General features: G+C 34.8%; 1 protein-coding gene across 1 annotated transcript in view; it reads right to left on the bottom strand.

The window, feature by feature from the left end:
• Positions 1-18,324, bottom strand: part of LOC149552339 (Glyceraldehyde-3-phosphate dehydrogenase-like family protein) — a 244,872-nt gene that overhangs the window by 134,109 nt on the left and 92,439 nt on the right. The window contains exon 4 of the mRNA XM_089787872.1: positions 12,723-12,838. Within this exon, the coding sequence (XP_089643998.1) occupies positions 12,723-12,838 (116 nt within the window). The remainder of the gene's footprint in view (positions 1-12,722; positions 12,839-18,324) is intronic.

The raw sequence follows: 18,324 nt of genomic DNA, 5'->3' as shown, positions 1-18,324 counted from the left end.
AATTTAAAGAAGAATATTTTAAAACAGTTATGTATGGATAAAGGCAAACCAAGCAAGGTTGACACCTAGCAAGAGATTTAAAGCAAAATATTTTGAAACAGATATATGTGGATAAAGACAAACCAAGCAAGGCCATAAAGTTTAGAAAGATAGATATTAGAAACAGTAGTAATTGATCGAAGTTCAATAGCTAATCAATTTGTGAGTCAATACAATATACTTCTTGGAAGAAAACTAACCAAGATTATGGATATTTGCAAACACCTCAAATAAGCTTTTTATTCTTTTATGTAAGATTAGCATTGTAAGTATAAAAATATGGTTCAAGAAATAATTTAAATAATATATTTGAAATTAATTACAAACTTATTATTCCTTGCAACCAAATTCATTAAATAATATGTAGCATAAGAATCTATGCATCAATGATTCCAACAAATCAAATACATTCAAAGACAACAAAAGGCATTTTAGCTTATTCAGTTTCTGTATTCAAAGATTAAATGATATAATTTCGAACATGCTTTTCTTTCAACCCATCTCACTATTCATTGACTTGAAGAGGCCTCTCCAACCCATGATTTGCCTTACGTTACATCAATGATAATTTTTAATGAAGAAAAATATGTATATTGATGGTAATACTAATAATAAAATCTATAATTTGACAAAATCTCAATGTTAAATATAGGTGTGCCATTTGTGTTGTAAATCTCAAGTCCTGATTAATATATAGACAGAAATTAATGTACGATGATCTCCAAACATTATGGAGTGGGTAAAATGATAAGTCCATATTTTAGGGGGGGCATTATTTAATCCAAAATATGCTTGGTGATATTGTTTACAAAAGCATTGTACGTGGAGATTACATTGAAAAGGTCAAAATTTGATAGTATGACAAGACATTAAATGCCATCACAAAGCATCTAGATTTGGAAATTTGGTCAATATGATAAGTAAAGGAAGTGTAAGAAGTGTATAAAATGTAAAAGAAGTTAATTTCAACTCTATGTTGTATGCCCATGACTATTGGGCATTGGATATTTGCTGTGACATGGATTCAGGATATCACTTTCCAATTTCTTGTAGCTAATATTTCTAAATAATGGAGATATAGGATAGAGTTTCGAAGGTTTTTCTGCAGATACTCTTATGCTGTCAGATTATTGTTAATCAAAGATGTAAGTACATTGTATCAGTTTACACTTTTATTGTGATTAAAACAAGCTTAGGTCTCATTGATGGTGGAAGATTTTCCTTTAAGGATTTATTAACATATATTTATTGTTTATATTGATATATTTATTTATGTTTGTTTATTTTTAAGTTCATTAACATTATATAGTTTATTAGATTTTTAATCGAATTGAAACAATCAATAATTAATATCATCATTATACCATTTATCTAGTTGCAAGACTTAATTACTCTCATCTTTAATAAGCACATTTTGGGTCTTTGTACCCTTGTGCTTCTCTTTCCTCAGTGATTGTACTCTTTCTAAGTTGCTGGTTCGGATTTGGGTTTGGATGCAAGTTCAAGGTTCGGGTTTGAAATTTGCTCAAATTGTTTTGGTGTGGTTCAAATTCATTTCGGGTTTGTTTGTACAAAAACATATGTTATATGTATATGTATGCAACAGAAAATAATTTCATACACCACCATGCTAATAGTAAAACAACATAGAAAAACACAACACCATATATATTAATGTTCTAGTCCAAATAACATATATTTTACTTTTTTGGCCTTTTTAGAGGTCTATTTTACACTTGGAGGGTTGGATTAACTAAAATAGTCCAAAAAAACTTTTAAAAGCCAAAATGATCCATTTTTCGCAAAACTCAGCCTAGGTCTTGCAACAGGTTTGCAAATCCCCATAAGAATGACAAAATCTGTGCCGCATTTGTCTGACAGAATTTGGGCAGACTTTTGCAAGAATATGACAAGGACCAGACTTTTACAAGACTGGACCAAACTTTGGGGTTGCCAGGGAAGAATTTGGTAACATAGTACTCTTTAAACCCCATTGACCTAGTTCTCTTATTTGTTTATATTAATAAAAATAATGTTCCTAACTTTCTTTAGGAAAGGAAAATGGAAGAGGGCGTAGCTTTTTAAGTTAACCTAATCTGTTCACTAAAACAAAAAATTGTGAAGATACATATAGTCAAAGACTCAAATGTAAACTAGCTTAGAATATAGGAGGGATATTGAATGACAAGTACAAATACATAGTTGTACCCAAGAAAAACAAATTGAAGACTAGTTATGAGAATAACACAATGCCAGTCAACTAGTCTCAGAAATATGAATACTAATAATGTCCCCAGAAATAACACAAGCAAGTGGCTACAAAGCCCAGAACAAATAGAAAACAGTGGAGTTTGCAGCCGAGGAGACTTGCTCTAATACTATAATTGTTTTTGTATAGGTAAAGTTGATTTGAATCAATGGAGGAAGGGAAAAACCTCAAACATTTTTATTGTAATTAATATAAGTTTGGATATTTCTTGACAATGAAGGTTTTTCTTCCAAAGGAATCAGTAGTTTTTACTGGGATAAATACAAACTCGTATCTCTTTGGTGCTGTAGATTCTCTCTTAAGACTTTCTTCACGTATTTTGCTTTTAATATGTTGTGTAGCTACATTTGTTTTTCTATTGTTTCATTAACATTATATGAGTTGTCAGATGTTTAATTAGTTAGACTGAAATAATTAACTGTTAATATTCTCATTATATCATTCACTATATATTCAAAACTTAATAATTTTTTCCTTAAATATTTAAGCTTATGGAGCAGAAAATTGTACAAGGAAGATGTAATTATGAGAATGTTGCAAAGTAAATCTACTGATCTCATGAATATGACTACATTAAGTCCCTACAAATCACCCAAGAGAGTAGATACAAAATCCAGACAAATAGGAAAGAATAGAAAATGCAGCCAGAGAAACCTGCTCGATATTAAAATTATTTGTGGATGGCTAGAGCTCTAAAGTTTCTGCAAATTCATTAACTCTGATCTGAACTTGATTTATATCTGCAATGTATTCATATAGGTATTATTGCTTGAGAGAGCAGACTTCTTATTATTGTGTAACCTCAAACTACAATAATGCCTACCATATATATCAAGACCAACGGGCATGTTCCTTAAAGGAACATGACCTTCCCTAGGTCGGCCAAACACCACTTGAGATAATCGGCACCTCAAGAAATAGTTAATTGCTTAACTAACATAACAAATTTGTTATGGTTAGTACAAAATGTAGTTTGTTCCAAGAATCGCCGCCTATCTTATGTCAAGTCTAGTTCATTTAAAGGCTAACATATGATATTAATGGAAGAAGACTGAGGTGCGGTCTGCACTTCTCAGACCAGTAGGATTATCATGTTAATATTTAACACTCCCTCTTAACTTGATAATCATATTGAGAGATAACATATCTAGCATCATCAATTATGATGGATAAGCATAGATTGATACTCTATATCTATCTGAATCTTCTGAAAAAAGTGGTATCATTTAACATATGATACTAAGTCATATCACATTTTGACTTATCACTTTAGTATTGCATGTAATGCAATATACATGATAAGATCTGAAGAACAATTAAGTTCTTCATTTATCCGGGTTGTGATTCATAAGAACTGGCATTCCTATATCACAACATGATCCTATATCACAACATGATCCTGAGTTGAGATCTACCAGAACACAAGATAAACTCTGGAGAATAAAAAGTCTTCCTTTATCCAAATTGTGACTCATAGGCATAACAATGTCTACATCACAATGTGATCTTGAACTCATCTAGATCTTACATTAGATCTCTATTGTTTAGCACATTATCTAAGAGATCATCATCGCTCATAATGCCTTTTGTACAAGTGTTCATTATCTCAGAGATCGTCACCTCTTAGATAATGAACACAAATGATGAAGCCCATAACAGTCAATAGTCTGACAATAATAATTTTAAAAATTATTTCATTAAGAATTAAAGAATACAAATTTATAATAATTCAACCATACCAAGTCTTTTCCTAAAGTGATCTATCTTCACTCTAAAGCGAGGTTTGGTAAGAATATCTGTTGTCTGATCTATAGTGCAAAAGTATTCTAATTTTACAAAATTCCTATCTACCATATCTCTTACATGATGGTAAGGAATCTCAATATGCTTGGACCTATCACAAAAAGCTTGATGGAACTTTGATTATCACAATGAATAATACAAGAACTTTCTAAGCCAAACTGCCCCCGAGAGGCCATTGCTGCAGCAATGTATTCAGCTTATGTGGATCTCTATGCTACTGATGTCTGCTTTCTGCATATCCAAGATATCATTGCTAAAACAACATCCTAAAGTGCTTTTCCTATCCGTAACAATTCCAGCCCAATCTGAGTCTGTGTACCCATGAAGGTCCAAGTCAATTCTCTCATACTTGAGCCTACAAACAAAAATTTTAGGGTTATGAGTTTCAAATCCTTCAAGTTGTTCCAAATATACCTCTTATGTAATCTTTCCATCTAATGTACTTTTCATCCCTTCAATGTTGCAATAGCTAGGATTGTTCATACAAAGGTGTATCTGGCAACTTGGAGCAAAGGTTTCTTCATAAACAATTCCCTTCTTCTGAGAGAATCCTCTAGCTATGAATCTGGCTTTAATGCTACCATAAGCAGCATGCTTAATTTTAAATATCCATTTAGAAGAAACAATAGATTTCCTTTCAGGCCTTGGAACAATTTCTTAAACATGGAATGGTATCCTTTTGTCATAGCAACCTTCCAAGCTGTAAATTTAAAAGCATTTGAAACATTGGTGGTTCTAATTTAGATGAATCACTTATTTTGGTTCTGGTTAGATAGTAATAAATCCGACATCTAATCCATGATGTCACTTGTACAGGGTTACCGGAAACACAACCCCCTAACCTCTGACATGCGTATTGTTGTATCTGATACAAATACAAAGATGAAATGGAGCAAATACGATGGAAAATCATTTCCGCCCATTTTTGGAAAGATGCCATTTTTAAACCCATGCCAGAAACGGTGAAAACAGATTTCCAAAAAATTGGAGCTGAATGTCTTATAGAATGTCGTTTTTTCATGTCGATTTAAAGAAATATCCACCAGACTACTGTAATTGTTGGGAAAAATTAAAAAAAAATGCCGTAATCGTTGGGAAAAATCAAAAACTACACAATTATAAATAAACCCCTTGGACCTCAAGCGATTGATAGATCAAACGTTCAAATGACATTCTACATCCTCCAGCTTGATTTCTCTTGCACGTGGTCTGCATCCTCCAGCTTGATTTCTCCTACGCATAGTCTGCATCCTCCAGCTTGATTTCTCCTACACATGGTCTGCATCCTCCATCGTTCTTAGCGCTGTTCATCGCAATACAGAAACCGTAACTCATTAATTGTTTTAAGTTTGATTTTTTTAATATTTGTTTATATGTTAATGATTTTTTTTATATGGTTCAAATTAAATTTTTAAATTACATTTTTAAATTTTATTTTACAAATATCAAGAAAATTGAATAAATAAATATAAAATTTAATAGTTTAATTTTAATAAATTAATATTTAGTTTTTAAAATTAAATTAAATTAAAATTAAAATTACAGTTATTATAATTAAAATTTAAGCTAGTTTTATATTTATATTTATTTTTTATTTTTTAAAATTTAAACTGTCAAAATTAATAAATATTAAATAGTATTATTAATTATAGTAATAATATTTAATAATTCATAAAGCCTAATAATTGTTTTAGACTGTAGAGTTACCATTAGAAAATTTAATTTATATTTCGACGAAATTAATTAATATTATGAGTATATTTAATTTATTTTTAATTAATCAATAATTTAGATTTAAGTTTCAAAGTTATATTCTTGTAAAATAAAATTTGAAATAAAAATTATTGCGCATATATTTAATTTAATCATTTTATAAATTATTATATTAATTTTAAATTTTTGCTTTATAGGTTAATGTAATTTTGTTTTGATTTCATAAATTTTACTAATTTTTAATTTTTTTTAAGAACATAATTATAGCATCATCATCAACAGATGTTAGAGCATCAGAACATGACAAGTAGATCAAACCAAATGCTAAATATCCATTATGGAAACATGTAACCATCATCGAGAAATTTCAAGGCGGTGGAGGTTTTAAATGGAGGTGTCATGAGTGTCTGATTGATTATAATGGTTCTTATACCAGGGTTCATGGACACCTCTGTCACATAAAAGGTACAAGTTGTGAAGTGTGCCCTGGTCCAAAGGTTGATGGTCAACCAAGGAAGGGATTATCACGTGAGAAGATTGCAAAGTACCAAAAAGAAGAGGATGAAGCTAATAGCCAAGTTCTAAAGTCAACACAAAGGTCAAGTCTCTCAATAGACCTCCTTTGCATCCAACTTCAGGAACATCTGCTGGTGACAAGAGGCGTAATTTAGGACCTCTTGAAAAGGCATTTAATTTGAAAAGTCGAGAGGATACAGATCAGAGTATTGCACATTGTCTATATGCGAATGGAATTTCATTTAATGCGGTTTGCTCACCATATTGGCAAGAGATGGTTAGGTCTATTAATGAAGCTCCAAGAGGATACAAAATCCCTAGGTATGAGAAGGTTCGTACTACTCTTTTGATTAAAGAAAAAGAGATTATTAATCGACAGTTGCAAGTGATTCGAGATTCATGGAAAATTTCAAGAGTTTCCATCATTTGTGATGGATGGAAGGATGCTAGAAATAGGCCACTAATCAATGTGGTGGCAATGAGCCCAAAGGGGTCAATGTTTTTGAGAGCAGTGGAATGCAATGCTGAAGAGAACGATACACAATTTATTGCCAACATTCTAATTGAAGCAATTGAATCTGTAGGGCCAGAAAGTGTTGTTCAAGTGATCACAAATAATGCAAAAGTATGCACAGCAGCTAGGTTGGTTGTGGAGGCAAGATGTCCAAAAATTTGGTGGACTCCTTGTGTAGTTCATTCTTTGAATTTGATGCTACAAAAAATTTGCAAAATTCAATGGATACAAAAGATTTATGAAGAAGCCAAAGAGATTCAGATGTTTTATTTGTAATCATCACATGTCACAAGCCATTTACAGACAATTTGCTAAGCTAGAGTTGTTAAGGGTAAATGTCTTGTCTCGAAAATATTCAATGTGTTTTTTTATTGAAATGTATTTAAGATTTATATGGTTTTAAAATGTTCTTTTTTATTGAAGGTGGTTGAGACACGCTTTGCCACACACTACATTGTTCTCAAAAGGCTTGTTGATGTCAAACAAGCTTTGAAAAGTATGGTGATTAGTGACATTTGGGCAATATGGAGACAATCACAAACAGATAGAGCAAATAATGTCAGGAGGTTAATTCTTGATGAGGATTAGTGGGCTCATATAGATTATTCACTATCTTTCACTATGCCAATATACACCCTGATCCGTCGGTGTGATACTGATAAGCCAATATTAGTTGACATCTATGATTGCATAGATACAATGGTGGAGCAAGTTAGAGATATTATTATAGAAAAAGAGCAAGATCCCTCTGAATTTTTTTATAAGCAAATATATGATGTAATAAAAAAAAAATGGGATAAAATGACAACTCCATTGCAACTTTTGGCATATGCTTTAAACCCTAAGTACTACCATGCTGATATGTTAGCATTGCCAAATATGACAGCACCAAATAGGGATGTTGAGGTTGTTGAAGGATATAAAAAAGCTTTCAAGAAAATGTTTATAGATCCTAGAGTTGTTGCGGAGAATCAAGATGAGTTTGGGACATTTGCTTCCTCTAATGAAACTTATGCAGATGTTGATGCAATGGCAGATAAAAAAGAAATGGATCCTATGAAGTGGTGGAACTTCCATGGTGCCATGACTACACATTTGCAAAAGCTAGCAATCAAGCTTCTATCACAAGTTTGATTTTATATTGATTATTCTAATAAGAATTATTTCTTATTTCAAATGTTTTTGATTGTTTGTGTCTTTGTAATTGTAACTTATAAATTATAATATAAAACTCTTTTATTGTAGGTTTCTCGTTCTTTTGCATCTAAGAGGAATTGGAGTACATGTGGCTTTATCCATTCTATGAAACGAAATAGGTTGGCAGCCAGCAAAGCAGAGGACCTTGCCTATGTGCACTGTAATCTTCGTCTATTGTCACATTCCTCCACAAACTACATCAAAGGACCTAATAGACTTTGGGATGTGCAACCTGAGATAAGCGACATTGATGTATCCATAAATGCATTGACACATCTCAACCTCAATGTCGAGAATTTTGACATAATCAAAGGACCCTTTTCTGAATCATCAATGGGTTCTGAGAGTCTAGGTGGTGGTCGTACTCAATCCAGCTATCCTAACTCTTTAGAGAATCTTGATGATCTAGATCTCGAGTTTCAAGAGAACAATGATGATATTTTTGATTGCATGTGATTCTACCGAACTATTTCTGTATTTGAATTTCATTTTAATAATAAAACTATATCTAACTATAGTATTTTGGAATATGTCGCAATTATGTGTTTATATTGTTTTCATTATAATGAAAAACTTCTTTAATGACTTTGAAAATTTGTTTATATATATATATATATATATATATATATATATATATATATATATATATATATATATATATATGTTTTAAGAATGTTGTATTTGTTGTTCCCAAATAAGAGGTCTCAAAAACTAGTCGTACCTGTACCCGATACCATACATGTATCTGATACTGTACCCGTGTCCGTGCAACTCTGCTTGTACTGGTATCAAGACATTAAGTCCACCAAGTACTAAATCGAATATCAAATCCATGACATCACCTACACTGGTATCTAAATATCAAATACATGATATTCACCAAGTGCTCTAAGTACTAGTATCTAGACATTAAGTCCACCTAGTACTCAATCCTTGAGTTGAGAAGACTCAAACCCTGGATCACTACTATCCACAAATCAAAAAAATATAATTACATAGATAAATTTAGCCAAATGTGCAACAAATATGGTCTATGCTATATTCACATATCAAATACATGATCATGCAAAATATCAATTATAGACTCAACTATATAAAAGAGGTTTAGTCTTTGCTATAACATAGCCAAAGGTTATAACAAACACAACCAATAATGTAGCCTAGGCTAAATACAGTCTTGAAAAGAAATGCTAATACATATGAATCCCCAAAGGAAGAGTTTATAATGCAAAACTAGGTGAAAGTAGGCCCATATATAAACTCCCTCTTAAGTTCGAGCATCTCTAAGGTGGATTCAATCCACATATGCAAGTTCTCAATTTATCCATGACTATATTTAAACCAAATTGAAGTAACTTAAGTCCATGGCACTTAATGTGATCTACTCTCTGAGTGAAGAGTTTACAAGTTCCTATCTGCTTCCTCTAAAGTTTAGGTTTAACTAGTTTTGGTAGAACTCCCTCTCAATATGTACACTATAAGATCCCCTCCCATTATCTAGCCAAAGTTTACGGATTACTTCTCAAGGGGTTATGTGTCATTATCAAACCATGAGAATTTCTGTTTATGTCACTTAGTCCAAATTTATCTCAGAATTAATGGTTTAACCAGTTTTAATTCTTTAACTCATACTCAAAAAGAAAATGCAATCACACCTAAGACTCATTTCTGACAAGAGTCATATCACATAAAAGAAACTTATTAACAAGCGTAAAATGATTGAAATATTCCCTCTCGACAGAGATGACTTTGATCTACACAATAAGATAGTTGATTTAACCTCCCTCTGAGGCTGAACATCTCCCTCTGAAAATGTAACATCAAATCAACATCCTCGTCTCATTATTTGTTGCATTCTTTTCTTTCAATTGTCATTGCCATTCTCTAAACCGGTGCCTAACACTCTAGTAATTACATATTATGTATACATCTGTGTCAGCCTTCGCATCTGCCCCAATGCTTTCTTGTTAATAGAGTCCCGCTTTGTGTAATAATGTGATTAAACTTCTCCATTCTCAATAGTGAAAAAACATTCAGAGAGCATACCAAATTTAGCTTCCACACAACAATTTCATTTCTAGTGGAATCTTTGTTCCAATTTTTCCAACCCCCTGAATCACTACGATTCTCAAGGAATGCTGAAACTGGTGATGAACTACAGGAGTGTTGAATCTTGATGTATGAATCTAAATTCGTCTCTGAATAATTCAACCGTCCCAATTCTTCAACCACAACCCCTAATGCATACAGTCTACTATGAATGGCAATCTTCAACAAGTCATCTACAAACAAGCTAAGGTTGAGACATTGTGCTCATATGAGTGGATATATGTACTAACTCATTGTATACAAGTCGATATTACAACTGGAGATTCTTGTAATAGCAATATTTTGCCAAACCATGACACAAAGAAATTCTTTATAACGGCAGTAATACCAATCTCCACCAAGACTCTTGTTAGGAGCAAGGAATATTTTTGAGTCAGTGGTTTTTTTTTTGTTTTTTTTTTTCGATACTCTAGACACATTCAATCACTAAGGAAGGCTCTCGTTTATTTATTACTTTTACATATACACAGTCAATGATATTTGTTGTGCAACTCCAATTCCATGTTCAAAATGTATTATTGTACCTCACGGTGGTGTTTTCAATGTGATAGAACAATATTCATAAATTTTATGGCAAGCTTCACTCTTAAATTTCCTGTGTGAGAAGCTAAATTCAAGACAACAAAATCGTGTAAGGGGCCATACCAATTTCGTTCCCAACACTAAACTCATCTCATGGCAAGCAAGAATGATTTGTATGCTCCATATGAACATCGTGCCCAATACTACTAAAGTCGTCAAAGATTATTGTCGATGCTTTACCTAGGTTTATTTATAAGCTCCACTATCGTTTGAACAAATACTAATTCTCAATGACCATACGATACTATATTACACATCTGATAAGAGCTTATTTATTTTGCCTGCTAGTTTATGACTTTAATGCTTTGAAAATCAGATATTTATAACCTTCAGAAACAATCCACCTCATCTAGCTTTCGATTGTTTTCTATATAGTCCCGCCTTTACAATAACTTCAACCACAGAAACTCCCCGTCACAGAATGCAGTGAAACAACATTTCCAATCAGCTTACTGGTTTAACTCTCCTCCCAAATATATCAAAGAAAGATCACCAAATAAACTTGTGTCAAACTGAGGATCAGAATAGCAGACAATGGAGGAAAAATGAATTTCAGATAATCTGGATTTCCATTATTAGATTGGTTCAAACTTCGTGCTCATTGTGGTTCTACAGAAATAAAATTTCTGGGAAATTCTAACACACCATCCCTTAGCCAAGCCTGTTCGATTCTGCCCATGAATCTGAATGGATCTACCTTCAAGCGGTTAAGCTTCCAACAAAGGAACCCGCTCTGATACCATGTAAAGTTTCTGCAAATTCTTTAACTCTGATCTAAACTTGATTTATATCTGCAATGTATTCATATAGGTATTATTGCCGGAGAGAGCAGACTTCCTATTATTGTGTGTCCTCAAACTACAATAATGCCTACCATATATATCAAGACCAAAGGGCGTGTCCCTTAAAGGAACATGACCTTCCCTAGGTCGGCCAAAACACCACTTGAGATAATCGGCACCTCAAAATATAGTTAATTGCTTAAATAACATAACAAATTTGTTATGGTTAGTACAAAATGTAGTTTCTTCCACGGATCGCCACCTATCTTATGTCAAGTCTAGTTCATATAAAGGCTAGCATATGATATTAATGGAAGAAGACTGAGGTGCGGTCTGCACTTCTTAGAACAGTAGGATTATCATGTTAATATTTAACAAGAGCAAGGAAAACAGTTGAATCAACAATGAAAAGTAAATCACCAAACATGCTCTAGAACCTAGATAACTACATTCATCAAAAGACTTTCTTTTATCGTCACATTTGAACAAATTAGATTCCTTATACATAAATGTTCTTGATCTCTTCCAAACAAAAGCCAGCTTAAATAACTGAAAAGAATCACATAGACAGTTACAAATTGAAACTAACCTCAAGTGTTGAAATTACTTGCTAGTACTAACATTAATGACATTATTAAAATTATAAAAACAGGCTAACAATAACACAGGAATGTCATCCAGTCATTACAATGATGACAAAAATATTGGATAGTACGCAAACTTTTGACAATGCCCTTTTATTGGGATCGACTGCTGAACAATCAAATTCATCTCAAGTAGCTAATTCTATTCAACTCAATAGATTTCCTAAAAGCGTATAATTGCATATCCATGACAGATTTTATTGGTCTTGTTTTCCTTAAAACTATTTTTAAAAATTAATAAAAGAATAGACAACTGCAATATTTCTTATAGGTGGCTTTTTTGTTGGCTAAAAACAACATAGCAACTAATATCTAGTATATTCATGGATAAAGGCACCTCTTTAATAGTGACAGTCAATCTCTAAACATTTATGTACATCTCAAGTAGCTAGTGGTATGCCTCTCATATTTCAACAGAAAAAACAAACATTAGACAAGTCAGATAGACCTCCCAAAAGCATATAGTTTGCATGTCTATAACATAATTTATTCAACTCATTTTTGTCTAAAACTTTTAAATTTATATATTTTCAAACAAATGAGAAGGCGATTACAATGCTTTTTGTAAGTGGTTTTTTGTTGGCTAAAACAACACAGCAACCAATATCTAAAACCCTGCTCAGCAAATCAACGGTTTGATCACTAGCAGAGCAATCAACAAAAGTCAAACCTGCAATACAAAATCAAATGTTAGATGAAAGAAATAAAGAAAATTGATATGCTTGAAATATTTTCTAGAATATACATGCCAATGCAATACATATTTGAAACGGGAGAGATGTCAACTATTATGTAATGTCCACAACATATTTAAATAACTTAATTAAATTAGTTGGTTAAGTGGTCTGAAATTTAAATAATCTCATAAGGACTACTTTAATTAGTTAATTTAATTATAAAATAAAAAGTAATTGTAGTGATCCAGCTTGTCTTCCCACAACAGATTACTGCACTTACTGATTTTGGCAATTAATGCTAGTGGTCTGTTGTTTAAGTCCTTGAGTTCCTTTTCAGACAATGTAAAAACCAGTCCTAGATGGAACTGTTGTTTGTGTTTACTTTTGTTTTGCAATAGAACCACACCAGGTTTCTGCTTAATAGATTACTTGCAGAGATGAGATTAAAAAAAAGGAAACATGAAAGAGTGCTTGCTTATTACAGACAACTTGCTCAGTATAAAGTATTTCCTTACTTAGCATCAAGAGTTTAAAACTGAAATCAGTTCTCCACTGGACACAATACATACACAGCACAATCCTACAGATGGACTGACCAGTGTGTTTGTTGAAGCCACAATTTGAAGGCAACTGCCCATATCCTGTCTGCAGGTGGAATATCCTGCTGAATATTCTTTTCCAACTTTGCTCAGAATTATTTCAGAAATATAAACAGAAAACATATACCATAAACACCAGCAAATGTTCGTACAAAATACTCATAAAATGCTATTGTATTATAATGTTCAGCAATGTAATAACAATCCAATCATAAAAACAGTTATAACAGTCAGATTGGACAACCAGAAATGAATCTGAAAAGCAATTGTGAACTCGGACACAAATTCACCATAGAAGATGAATCGGGGCTATGTCCAATTTGTTGTCAGTAAAAAGTATTATAGCCGATGGGTAGAATTGTATCCAAAAGGGCGCGTGACAGTCGAGTCATCCCTTCAGGGAAGAATATGTACATCGTCCATAGGGACTATTGAGACATCATCATAATCATATTGTAAGCATTGCAGTGCATATTGCGTATATGAATAAAGTATCTATTCTGTGTTATATCTTACTGTACTACATGCGATAAGTATCCTTTTACCGTATACGGTAAACATTTGGTGTCGTTGCTAGTCGACCCTGCAACAAAGGAAGTGTTATGAAGATTAATGCCGAATCTACTTAATAAAAATAGGAATAAGACAAAAGATAAGGATGAGATACGTGCAACACAGGACATATTAATTTTAGCACAACAGGCAAAGCACAGACAAAAGCTTCAGCAACTTACCGACAGACACCGAGGGGGTGAAGGAGTACAGATAGAGGGAGTGCATTCACCTAGCGGACCGAGGAGTGTCGAGGAATTGCTAGAAGAGACTCGACAACGATTGAATACGGTGGAAGAGACAAGGGAGGAGTTCCCTAACTTGTATATGTCGAGGCTAGAGAATCCGAACAAAAGGGAAGTAACTCACACGGCTCAAAGTGTCGAAGGAGCACAAGCGTGGAGTGAACTCTTCGTTCCCGATACACCCGACAAATGGATACAGGCAGAGAATCGAACAACTTCACTTGAGGAAGAACTTTTCTCACCGGGTAACGTGATTGTCCAAAGTAGGGCGGTTGTCCGAAGCAGCATGGTTGTGCAGAACAGTGTGAGTGCTCAGAACAACGTGGGTACTTAGTACAGCGCAGGTGCTCAGAACAACGCAAGTACACAGCAAGTACCACAGAATCAGAAGAAAGTAGCAATGGCAGGACCAAAGGAAAAATTGTCGAAGTTCAACGATGATGGGATGGCAAATCTGGTCAGACACTGCAAAACATGTGAAACAATATGGACGACGAATGGTGTAACGGACCAAGATGACTGGGTCCGACAGTTTTCGGCAACCCTATGGGGTGTAGTGATTAATTGGTTTTCAGATGCTGATCAGCAAAAATTAACTACATGGACAAAAGTCAAGAAGGAATTCATAGCAAAGTTCCAACTACTAAGGGACGATAATGAAATTGTGGTAGAAATATACAGTATGAAGCAGGGAAAAAATAAAACGATCTGTGTGTGTGCAAGAAGGCTGAAAAAGTTTGTGGGGAAGATGGAGAGCCAACCGGCAGACAAATTAAAGGAAAGATGGTTTATTGAAGGGCTACGACTGGCACTAAAGAAAAAAATAAAAATTGTACCTCCAACATCATACATAGATGCATATAATTGGGCGATGGATCTGGAGAGTAAGTAGAAAACGAGCAAAAAGAAGAAACACAAATCGTCAGACTCAGACAATTCATCTTCCGAAAGTAGCAGCAGCGACGAAAAATCAAGAAAATTCGAGCATTGCAGAGGGATATGTTACAAATGATGAAGGAATTTAAAAATCTGAAAAAGAATCCTGACTCGGTGAAAGGGAAATTGTGGTGTACGGATTATAAGGAGGGCCACACAAAGGGCTCCTTCCCGAAAAAACAATTTTGCAATATCTACCATATTGTAGGACATTCCACAAAGGAATGCCTATTCAATATGAAGACAAAGGGACATCAACAAGTGTTACTGACGCAGGAAGTGTCCATCGCAGGCGCAGAAACGAACACGAATAATGATGCAACCTTAGGAGGATACCGTAACAATAACTGGCATGGATGAGGCAATAACAATAATAATAATAACAATAATGAAGGCCGAAGTCGAATACAATACGACTCAAGTGGATGACCGATGATACAATGTCGTGCGTGCAACCTGTGGGGACACTTCGCTAGAGATTGTACCATGAAGGAAACACCATAGCTGTTGTGCAGATGGTGCGGTTTGAGAGACCACGAGGATTCGAAATGCCCTAAGAAAGGGGTGAACCTGTTAAGCATCGAAACATGTGATGAGGAGATACTAGCCATCACTCACGAACAAGCATAGTTACACCGCCCTGGGGGACAGGGGGATGGCAGAATGGGGGGACAAGTTTCCGGGACAGGGGGACAAAGGGGCATTAATTTGGGGATGGCGGGGGGACGGTGGGGGGACAGCGGCAGGGGACAAGAGGGGTGAATATATCTATGCATATGGTACTTAAAAATGCTAGTTATGAAAATATGTGTTGCAATATAGGATATAAAGATGTAAAAGAGTGAATACTTGAACATTGCATTGAATTGGAACATCGAACATTAAACATAAATAGTTGAATCTACAAATAGTGAATATCAAGATGCCCCCCATACTCGGTGGAGGTGGCAGAATCTGGTGGCGCCGCTGGGGATGGGGAGATGGAGTCCCCAAGTCTCCAGTACATTGAAGTCTTCGAGACATCGAGCAAAAAGGGGGGGACGCGTCCATGTGTTACTATGCGAACAAGTAAAGAAGGCAATGTACCCAGATGCAGAGAAAGAAAAGAAGAGGTTACAACAAGCATGAACGGAGTTAGAAAAACAAATGGAAACGGAAAAATTACAAGCAAAAGACACTGTCGGCACTTCAAAGAAGAACATGGCAGAACAAAATATTATAAGGTAGGTAATGCAAATGGAAGTTCCTATGAAATTAAATGACCTTATAATGCCTCAGTTGTGAACAGCGATACTGAACATGACACCACTCCCGAAAGAAACGGAAGAGACAGGAAAGGATGGCAGCGGAGCAACTGCAACAGACCTACTGGCACTCCCTATGGGAAAACATCCTGCAATAGTAGAGATGGGTATCCTAGGAACCATACTCATGGACACAATCATAGACGGAGGATCAAGAGTAAATGTACTACTGGAGGATGTATGGAAAATTTTGGGACAACCCACGTTGTGGCCACCTACATTTCAACTACTCATTGTCGATCAGCATGGAATCAAGCCCTTAGGGATCCTGATGGGGCAGCCTGTAACCATCAGGACACAACCATTCTTATTGGATTTCGTGGTCATCCTGTTAAAAAGAAAAGGGTATGACGCCATCCTTGGACAAGGCTGGCTAGTACAAGCAAAGGTGAAACATGATTGGAAACGAAATACCCTATCCATGGAACACGGAGTCCAAAGATTTGTAATCAACTTACACACAGATGATAAGTGAGGAGGCAGCATCGTCGAATTCCGAAGGCGAAGATGGAGGGGATGGCAAGGGGAAGAAGAGAATGGAACTTGATGAAAAGGGAGTATTGAGACTGGAAGGAGGGTCTAAAGATGATGACTTGGACTCGATGAATGGCCTACTCCATTGGCAGATGGAGGACTACGAGCTCTTTCCGAGCTGTAATATGTTATGGGTCGACGAAGGTAATAAAGGAGAGGAAAATGAATGTTCGAAAGAATATAGAGAAGCGAAAGAAGGAAAGGTGGTTACGGCTAAAGCTGAAGGAAAGAACATACCGTTTGGCCAGTACAAGAGGAAGAACATACCATAAGAACCCAGCAAAAGGAAAGATTCCACCGTACGGTACACAATGAATGGACCGTGTGGAAAGAAAAGTTTACACCGCACCACGGATTTAGTAGAAAGGTGTCAGTAGCAAGGAAAACACATCATAACACAGAGAAAGGGCTTAATAAAAACTTCAGCAGTACAAAGTGAAGGTTCTAGAATCAAGAATACACTTATTGACGGCAAGGAGTGGCAGCCAACGGAACTCATGGTACCAAGTTTAAGAATCACGATTGAAAATAAGTTAGGAGATAAGGAAAGTCTGAGAGAGAGATTGTATAATTTAAATATACTGGATGAGCAACGATTGCAGGCACAATGGGCCACAGAAGTTACACAAAACAGACATAAGGCATGGCATGACAAGCATTTAATATTGAACAGATTTCAACCAGGACAATTAGTCTTAAAGTATAATGCACGTAACAAGATCAGACCAGGAAAGTTCAAAGTGAAGTAGGTAGGACCATACAAGATTTGCGAAGTTGGCAATAATGGGGCAATCAAATTATGGACGCTCGATGGGAAGGAAGTAACCGATGCAGTGAATGGGTCAAAGCTAAAAGTCTATCATGAGAGAAATAACGTGCCTCTACAAACAAACACTTCAGAGACAGAATAAAAGGGAATAAAAAGCAATAATGTATATATGTAAGATAAGTAGATGTAAATAGTGTATAAACATTAAGCATTAGTAAATATAAAAGAAAATTATAATATGTATTGGAGCAATGATCAAATATAAGTAAGCTGAAGGCTATATGAGGTACTGTACGGCCAGGAAAGACTTGTCTACAAGAGAACCATACCATACGGCTGCAATAATACATATGTATGAGTGCAAAAGGAGATTAGAGTCAATGTACGGTCACCAAGGAGAAATAAAATGATACTGTACGGTCATTAAGAGGGAGTAAAGCTCACCGTATAGTAATAGGGAGATATAGTAGACTGTATGACCACACAATATGAGGGAAGCATTATAAACTAAACGACATATAACCACCATACGGCCACCAA

Source organism: Cupressus sempervirens, chromosome 6 (genome assembly GCF_028749045.1).
Source record: "Cupressus sempervirens isolate cs-2001-9-10 chromosome 6, ASM2874904v1, whole genome shotgun sequence".
NCBI classification, from domain to species: domain Eukaryota; kingdom Viridiplantae; phylum Streptophyta; class Pinopsida; order Cupressales; family Cupressaceae; genus Cupressus; species Cupressus sempervirens.
The sequence above is the reverse complement of the archived record's forward strand: the minus strand, read 5'-3'. Positions and strand labels throughout refer to the sequence as shown.